Source organism: Myotis davidii, unplaced genomic scaffold (assembly GCF_000327345.1).
Source record: "Myotis davidii unplaced genomic scaffold, ASM32734v1 scaffold370, whole genome shotgun sequence".
In the NCBI taxonomy this organism is placed as follows: Eukaryota; Metazoa; Chordata; class Mammalia; order Chiroptera; family Vespertilionidae; genus Myotis; species Myotis davidii.
The window spans coordinates 15,278,152-15,288,219 of NW_006288615.1; the positions used below are offsets into that span (position 1 = coordinate 15,278,152).

The following is a 10,068-nucleotide window of genomic DNA, read 5'->3' on the forward strand; positions in this document are numbered from 1 at the left end:
TTCTTGTCTCAAATAGAATATTCTAAACAATTTAACCCTTTTACTAACGGTTCAGTTTTATTATGAGCATCAATTTTTGTTTTGTGCTTTAACACAGTGTTGCAGTTCATTATTATTGGGGTGTGAGGAACTATTTGACCCAAAAGACTTGCCTTTAGATTGCATAATTTTTATTCTTTTGATTTTTTTGTTTGTCATTAGTCACATCAGGAGACCTAATGAATCTAATCTGCTAAATTATTTTACATTAAGTTTTCTGCATAAGAGACTCAGGGGTGGAAAATGAAGTGCCTGAGCTTTGTGTACATCCTTTTGCTATATTTCTTCATTTAATTTTGGGTTCATGGATGAAATCTGCATAGTTAAGGTTAATGTAAGTTAAAATAAGTAGAGGTATTTGTAAATTAAGATTTTTATGTTATCAATTTGTTAAATTCACATTATTTCTAACTCTTGAGCATTGATAATTATCATTAATCTATATGTCTTTAATATTTGTGGATGACCCAATAAAATTAACTGGATTCTCTCAATTTGGAACTTTTACAGAGAATTTTCCAGATTAATGTATCTAATACAAAAGCTGACTTGCTTGTTTTGTAATAAGGAATAGTACAAATCACCATTGATTTATCAGATTTAAATTTAGATATGTACGAATTGTCTAGGTCAAAGGCAACTCTGCCTTTTAGATATTACATTTACTTTTTTGGTTTCGTGTCCAACACAGTGTCTTGCATTGCATTCTAGGTATCTGTGAATCCTTGGTTATTGTGGTTTCCCATAAGGAGCTTTTCCAAGTTTCTTAGAAACTTGATTGAGTTTTCAGGATAAATTTTTCATTTTCAAGTGAATAGATGACTAAAAATTTATCCTGACTCCCTTGATGTCTCTAATTATTCAAACAAAAGAACATGTAACATATAATAAAAAATATCTTCGACAGGTAATCTCTAATATGTAATAAGCAGCTTCAAGGCAAATAGTAATATAAAAACTTTAAAATATGTTGTCTAGTTGTGTTATCTTAAATTTTTATAAAAGTTGCAGTTTTTATACAAATGCTAAAATAGAAAACTGATATGTACTGATTAAACATATTTAAGCAGCATATTTTGTTTATTCCTTGATATTCCATTAAAGATGTTCAGTTTTCGGTATCTTAACCTTCCCTTGTTTTAAACAGTAAGAAATGTTTAATCTGATGCTGGTAAGGTACATAACTTGTCTCTTCTCCAGAGTGAAGTCACCCTGCTGAGAAATGAAGTGGCACAGCTGAAACAGCTTCTTCTGGCTCATAAAGATTGCCCTGTAACCGCCATGCAGAAGAAATCTGGCTATCACAGTGAGTAATGTTCCATTACCTACAGCCTTAGGCTACATCAGTGAAATACTGCCACAGTGAACCAAGCTTCCATCAAAAAACGGAGACTGAAATTTCTATATTTAATATAAAATAGCAGACTTCTACAAGGTTATTAGGGAATGGGGTATACTTCTTAGAATCTATTTTTAAAAATTTCCTATTTCTAGCTTTTATTTTAGGGATTACTATGGATTAGCAAAATGGGTTAGTTAATAACTTAAAATATACTATAAATACTGATGATTATTTTGTTTATCACCCCAGTATAACACTTTGTCTTAGATTGACATGGTGAAGCATTTCCCGTCCAGCCTTTGTTGAGTAATGATGTGTATTTTTTAAATCAACTGTCTTTACTAAAATAGGGTGTCCCCAAAAATTTATACACTCACTTTTAATAATCATAGTCAGTGTTTATTAAAATACATTTCCTTTTCAAAATTGAGCTATCAAGCTGTTAAAATGTGTATACATTTTTTAGGGGGACACCTGTATGTAGTATCTATTTACAGTATCAGATCCTATTGTTCTTAGATATCAGCATTGTATGTGGGGTTTTTAATTATTGTGAAACTTTGTATTCAATCTTCTAGTTAGTCATAAAAATGCTAAAATAGAACATTATCTGCTTATCACTTTCCTCTTAAATGTTTTCCCTAAAAATGAGGTTCTTCCATTTTCAGCATTTTAGAGGTTAATTGTGTTTTTTAATTCTTGTAATGTCCTTCTTTTTGGTAATATGCACAATGTTGGAACCAGCTGTAACTCTTGAATAAATGGCCTGTCCATTGTACATAAATTTGTAACAAATAACAGAACTGGGAATGCATTAGGCAACGTTCATAATACATAACCCACAGCTTTCGTTTTTATGAGTTAGAGGTATTTCAGGATATTTGTAAATGTGAAGATTGTTTCAACCATATGTATCCACTTTATTTTAATTTGCCAGTGTCAGTGATTCAAAAGAAAGAAACATTTTATATGGGATGCAAACTGTTCCTCAGGTGCTCAAGATAAAACTTAATGGCCACCATCTTCAACTGTAGTCATTGTAAGCAGTTTCATCAGAATGGGCAATATTTTTTAATTTAAAAGATCCAATAGATTTAGCAACTCTATTGCCATATATAGAACATTGATTTTTGTCAGTTTTGAGCAAATAGATCTCAGTCCTTTGATAGCTAATAATTTTTTAAAATCTTTATTGTTGAGATTATTACACGTCCCCTTTTTTCCTCCCATTTCCCTCCTCCACTTGGTTTCTGCCCTGCCCCAAGCCTTCACCACCCTATTGTCTGTGTCCATAGGTAATGCATATAAGTTCTTTCATTAATCTCTTCCCACCTCCCACCCCCTTCCCTCTGAGATTTGTCAAATCTGTTCCATGTTTCCATGTCTTTGGTTCTATTTTATTCATTGGTTTATTTTGTTCATTAGATTCCTTGTTTGTTTGTTTTGATTTTTAGATTCAGTTGTTGATATGTATTTATTGCCATTTTATTGTTCGTATTTTTTACCTTTTTTCTTCCTGCTGCTCTTCTTGTTAACTGCTTTTCTCTTGCTGCTTTTAAGATTCTTTGTCTTTAACCTTTGGCATTTTAATTATGATGTGTCTTTGTGTGGGCCTCTTTGGTTTCCTTTTGTTGGGACTCTCTGCTTCCTGGACTTATAAGTCTATTTCTTTCACCAGGTAGGGGAAGTTTGCTGTCATTATTTCTTCAAATAGGTTTTCAATAGCTTGTTTTCTCCTCTCCTTTGGCACGCCCACAATGCGAGTGTTGGTATGCTTGATGTTGTCCTAGAGCTGTGTACTCAACCTACCTAATGCCACGACCCCTTTAATACAGTTCCTCATGTTGTGGTGACCCCCAACCATAAAATTATTTTCGTTGCTACTTCATAACTGTAATTTTGCTACTGTTATGAATCATAATGTAAATATCTACTATGCAGGATGTATTTTCATTGTTACAAATTGAACATAATTAAAGCGTAGTGATTAATCACAAAAACAATATGTAATTATATATGTGTTTTCTAATGGTCTTAGGCGACCCCTGTGAAAGGGTTGTTCGACTCCCAAAGGGGTCGCTACCCACAGGTTGAGAACCGCTGTCCTAGAGGCTCCTTACTCTATCCTCATATTTTTGGATTCTTTTACCTTTTTGCTCTTCTGATTGGGTGTTTTTTGCTTCCTCGTATTCCAAATCATGGATTTGATTCTCAGAATCTTCTGCCCTACACTTGAATTCCTGTAAATTACTCTTTATTTCAGTTAGTGTATACTTGATATCTAGTCGACTATTTTGACAGGATGGTGAAACACATTGTGGAGTAAATTGAGCCCATGTAGAAATATGTTTGGAGTTTGTATTAACAATGATTGCTGCAGGGATGAGGCCTTTTGGGCTCCCATCTGATTTAACATAATTTCATATAGAAGCTACTGAGTTCAGCATTATACATACATGGTTTTCTTAAGAGAGTTACCATGAATTTTGATAGTATAGTTCAAAAGTAAATGTATAATTGATTCTATAAACTAGAAAGAAAATTAACTCTTATTGCATTCAATTCAAAAGTATCTACAATTTTTAAATCCTAGGTAACTTATTAGATAATCCCAACAGCTTTCTTTCTATTCTCTAGGCAGAATATGTTCAGCAAATATAAGCCAATTTTTCATTTTAGTCAATAATTTACAAAGGTATTTTTAAATGTTTAGGTGTATGGGTTTATGTCCTATACCCTTAAATAAACTGACTGAAAATCTAGATGAATAAGTTTTTAGTGAATATCTATTATACTATATTGTGAGAATGAAAGACATTTTTAATTTGGGGAACTATACCTGCCTTTTTTCCTGTCTCGTCATCTAGATAGTCAATTAACAAGTATAGTTGTAGCATAAAATTTGTTCTCTTCAGCTCTGGGGAGATAATTGGATTTTGTAGAAATTTTAAAGTAATGTCTATTTTCAAATTTGAAGTCTTTGCAAAAATACAACTTCTCTGTTGTTTAATAGTTAAGGTAAATATAGAGATTGACTAAGTGAATATTTAAATTTTATAGAAAATATGGGGAAATTCACAAATACCTAACATTGTTAATCATGTTGCACACAGCAATTACTAATGGTGGTGAGCTGTAGTGCTAATTCTTTCAAAACATTTGAGAGAGAAAACTAAGGTTTAGTAGAAATTAAGGAATATTACAAAATCTTATGGGTAAAGGTGACAGTTAAAGTCACACTGTCACAGGGTTGCAGTTTTAACCCTCAGTCATGGGAAAACTGTGACAGTTGGCACCTTAAGAGTCAAGTAGTATAAAATGTGAATGAAAGTATATTTTCTAAATGTTTGGATTCCATCAAGAATAAAGCACAAGAGTGATCTTATTGCCATTAAGTCATATTCTCTAGATCACTGAGCATAATTAAAATTATATAATAGTTTTTTCTATAATCATAAGTGGGAAGAAAAGCTTCTTGGTCCCAAATGTCCTTGAGAACTTATATAGTTGGGGCAAAGGTAGGTTTACAGTTGTGAGTACACAAAACAGTTTATTCTTGTATTATTATTATTTATTTTTTATTTTTATTATCTTCCATACAAACAATTGTGAACTTACTTTTGCCATACCCTATTTTCAGTATTGAAAATATATATGAACAGAGGTAGAGAACTTTAAAGAGTGAATTGTCAAACAGCTAGTTTCTTTAAACTTATATAGGCCTGAAAATGGCTCTTGAGTGCCGTAAGATCTCTTGTATCTGTCTGGTACTTGTGATTATACTAGTAATTTCTGGAAATGGATATGGGTGCAGATATATCACATTATAAAGGTCTTTATAAAGTTTATAATTACAAAATTTATAAGTGAGTACCTGTTCTTTGTATAGCCTAAAGATTTGCGTTACCTAATTCTGAAAGACTGGAGACAATCACTTATTCCTTAGAATGTACTGTTTAATTTTGAGTCATTGCCTTCACTATATATTTACATTTCCTTATTACACTCATCACAGATCAGCCTCTTTATTTTTGAAAGCTGGTGCACCCCTAGAACTTAACCTTGAGAGAAACGTCAGTTTGCTGTCCTGTTGAAGATTAGTGGTCACATCAACAAAGAGGGCTTTTTAGTAGTCTCTAGTGTTTTCTTTGAACACAAAACTATTGTGTTGGCCATTGAAATTGTGTTTTATAACATTTACTATAATTTTAAAAGAGTTACTGTGACTTTTTTTATTATAACTTGAGGTCAAATTTTTATCCAAGGATGTGGTTTTGCATTCATAGCAGATTATGGAGAAGATAGGATTCTTTCTCACTTATATTTATTAAAATCTGCTTTCCAAAAATCAGTGAATTGAGGGCAAGTATGTCAAAATTCCTAAAAATTACTATATTTACGAAAACCCTCCGAATAAGGAATTTTATTTGAATAAAAGTTGTGCTTTGTGGGGTTCCTCCCCCTCCGTCTTCCATATTATAAATCATAGGATAAGTTCTGCTTCATAGGGTGCAGACCTTTTAATAATTGACTTTCAGAATGGGGACTTAGCCATTGAGAAGAAGGCCGGTATGCATTCTCAGATTTGATAGAAAGCCTGCTAATTGTCTCTTCTAAACACTAAATAAAAATTATTTTAATGCCAAGTGAATAAAACAAGGTGCAAAAGAATATGTCCAGTATGATACTGTTTTTAGAATGTTCATTAGTAAACAAGCTAAACAGTATTGTTAGGGATACATACCTACTTGGCAAAACTTGAAAGAAAAAATATGGAATGGTTAAAGAAATAGCAGACGGTAATTATCTTTGGTAAAGAGGAGCTGCTAGGAAGCATCAGGGTTACTAAGGCAATGTTCTCTTTCAGAGTTGGGGGCTCGGTTCATAGGTGTTTGTGTTGTCATTGTGTCTCATAACTTAATACACTATAACTGTTTGTGTGTTGTGCCTATCAAATTTTTCACTAAATGAGATTATTGGATTATTTTCTGTAATAAAAAATATATGGGAGATTTGTTATTCAAAAGCCTACAAATTGGTAGATTTATTTTTATAAATAGAATGCCCTTTCCTGAATATATTTAATTGTAGACTTTTATGTAGATTTTTATTTGAATCTCAGTTAATTCATGCAACTATAACAGCTGGTGGCATTTAAATTCTAAATATTGCTTATTCTCATGTGTCTGCATCATTAGAATCAGGTGTTGTAATCACCCAGTGCTGCAGGAGATGGAAAGTCAGCTAGAATAAATATAGTTCTGGAGACTGCAGAGGGAATAATTTGAAGATGTAATTTGTATATAAGAATTCATTTTGTTTATGCATGTGGCAATCCATTTTTTTATCTTTTAATAAGAATGAGATGTAGACAAACATTGGTTTTGTTAAATGTGTTGTTTGATAAGGGTTTGATTATAGCGATGGGGGTCTTTCTCCCAAGTTCCTACCCCAGTTTAACTCTATTTAGCACATATTTCTTCAGCTTTATTCTCTGAGGCACTGGGTACCCAGATGTTTCCATGTGTGTGGTTGTGCCTTTGTTTGACCTTTTGGGGATAAAATGCCCACTTCATGTCTTACAGCCACCTTTCAGTTACTCAGTTCCCATCATACCGACTTTTCTAAATCACTGATTTTACAGAATATCTTGTCACTTTTTACTCTGTATATGGACTCAGCCTACTGAAACATTCTTACAGTATTTTAAGAAACTGAGAAATTTTTCTTTTTTCCACTCAGCTGCTGATAAAGATGATAGTTCAGAAGACCTGTCAGTGCCAAGTAGTCCACATACGGAAGCGATACAGCATAGTTCTGTCAGCACATCCAATGGAGTCAGTTCAACCTCCAAGGCAGAAGCTGTAGCCACTTCAGTCCTCACCCAGATGGCGGACCAGAGTACAGAGCCTGCACTTTCTCAGATCGTAATGGCTCCTTCCTCCCAGGCCCAGCCCTCAGGAAGTTGATTAGAAACCTGCAGTGCAGCAGTTTTAGATACTCATTAGTGACTTCAAAGGGAAATCAAGGAAAGACCAGTTTCCATTTATGCGAAATCTGTGGTTGTAAATTTTCTTTTTTACTTGAAATTAAATTTGGCTCTAAAGTTGGGGTAGCAGCAGTTGATGATCAGACTGAACAACAGTTTTTATTCTCTGGAAAAAGGCTGATTTTGCTTTTTTATAAATATTGTTAGATTAATTTTTCTGTGCTCAATGTATAAATTGTATTATAATTCATTGTGGTTTATTCCATTTTTAATTTGGTGGTGTTTAATAAATGGGGGTGTTCCTGAATCTCTCTTCCCACTTCCATTTCTTTTGACCACCTTTTATCCCTCAACTGTGATGGTAATATTGTTATATCATTTATACCAAAGTTCTGCTTAAATCCTTATTGACTTTGTACGTTAACAAAGTCATAAAGCACTAGCAAGAGAAAGAAAGTTGCTTTTAACCTTTTTGCCTTTTATTTTGCACATTATGCAAAAGGAAGAACATTAGAAAACACTTTTTGAGTGAAAACATGGTAGAAGACATACAGTGCTTTTATGCACACTTAATCTTAAACTAAATCAAGATCATGAATAGTGCATTTTTCTTTGTAAAGATTTTAAGTAAACATGAATTTTGGAATCCTTTATCATTTCAAAAATGACTATTTTTCAAGTTTTAACTTCAGTATTTTAAACCTTATGTTTTGAAGCTAATAAAATATGAAATTATATAATGTACAATACAGGGTTATCAGATATCTAATAATTTTTTGAAATTAGGTTTTTGGGTGTTTTTTTCAGGTTTCAGGTTACAAACTGAGAAGTTTATGCATAATCAAGTATGGTATAGTTGCCAGAAAAGCCTAAAATTACTACTTAGAAAATTTAAGACTGTTTACCCCCATTGTCTTGTACTTGCAAGCTAACTTGTACTTATTCTTGTGAAAGCACTGTCATCTTTTAGTAGCAAATTTTGATAACGTTTCTTGTGGGGAAAAAATCAGTATCTATCTTTAGAACAATGTAATTATAAAGTGGGAAGCAAGAGTGAGTGAGAGAGAGTATTTGTGTGTGTGTGTGTGGGTGTTTGTGTCTTTCAATAGTTTATGCCAGCAATCTTTGCTTGAATGTTTAACGATGCCTTCAGTGTGATGCTGGCCAATAGGTGATTGCAATTTAAAACGTCATTACTGTGCAGGCTTGGATAACTAACATTCCATGATGTAGTTTGTTTCTGATGAGATGATTGTAGGTACACTTTTCTCATTATCCAGTCATCTGTGGGATACTGAGTTTTCTAATGTGCCATTATCTATTTTTATTCTGCAGTTACGTTCAAAATACAGTACAATATTTTAAAATAGACTAAATTGTTAAAAATTTAAAAGTAGTAGATGTGTGTAAGAGAACTTTGTAACATAGTTATGAGTCCTACCCAGTAGCAACTTCTGGCATTCAAGCAGGATTCCATTATGTAAATATCTATAATGCATTTATAATAAGTTGTGTAGTTTGTTCTGCATCCATACTACACTCTTTGCTAAAGTCTCAGTGCCATCTCCTAATGAGACTGACATTTAAAATCTACATGGAATATCCTTGACAACTCAAGGAAATATCTCACCTGCCTAAGTTCCAGACTGGGAAGCATTCAAATTATACAAATGACATTTTAGGACTTTTAAGTTATGAAGATAATAGGAATCTTATTGTTTGGTTTGTTAAAACTGAGAACATTTTAGTTGATAATTCTTCTAAATTTTTTAAAATTTTTAACTGATTTTATAATTTTAAAGTAATCAATTTCTAATCATGATTTTTCCATAATTATGCTAAGGAGTTGATCTCAAAGGCACAAAATATGAATTTTGCAAGAAGGCTATTTTTATTGTAGTTTGGATGGGTTAGGAAAAGCCTCAATTTTTCTCTCTCCTAAGTCCTTTGGTGCATTTTCCTTTCATTTTATTATTTATGCAAGTTAAAGTTCTTTGATAACAGGAATTCTTGCAACTGTAAAATAAAGCTACATAGATGTAAGAAGTCATGTAAACGGTTAATGAGCTTACCAACGTTAGCAAAACTTTCATTGTAAATCAGTCTGTACTCAGCAAATAAAAATCATTATTAGTTGTATAAACACAAATTCCATTTGGACTTTCAGGATGTCACACTACTTCTGTACCTAGCATTTTGAGTCCTTATATTTGCAATGTTACACAAACTGTACTATTTTCTTTCATGTGCAGTTTGCATGAGTAAACCATCAGAGAATAAATTCTATCTTTAAATTATGTTCATAATTGGCTTGTTCTTACCTGTCTTTCATAAAGTAGCATCACCTGATGATATTTTTTTTTCCTTCAGGGCATTTATCACCTGAGAAGAACTGATACTCTATTTCTGTGATAAAATTTATTCATTCTCAAAGACTTTTTCACTGCAGGGTGCTCAGGCCTTATTCCTTGTTTCTCAGCATTCGGTTTAAGCCCCATTCATGTACAATGAATCTTTAATTCAGGTCCCTAACCTGAAACATTCCTTCAAATTCACCCACACACAGATCCACCAGCCTTTGGTGTCTCTTGGTGCATCCCTGACAAAACATCTTAAATATACTAGTAACATATCCAACACTGAACTATTGGTCTTCCCCCACCCTACCCTCACATAGAATTCTCCCACAGTCTTCCAT

The 10,068-nt window shown here is 32.8% G+C and overlaps 1 protein-coding gene across 1 annotated transcript in view; it reads left to right on the plus strand.

Moving 5' to 3' along the window:
* Positions 1–9,676, plus strand: part of ATF2 (activating transcription factor 2) — an 83,304-nt gene extending 73,628 nt beyond the window's left edge. The window contains 3 exon segments of the mRNA XM_006760596.2: positions 1,240–1,345; positions 7,124–7,329; positions 7,331–9,676. Coding sequence (XP_006760659.2) covers positions 1,240–1,345; positions 7,124–7,329; positions 7,331–7,354 — 336 coding nt within the window. The 3' untranslated portion in view covers positions 7,355–9,676.
* The last annotated feature ends 392 nt before the right edge of the window (positions 9,677–10,068 follow it).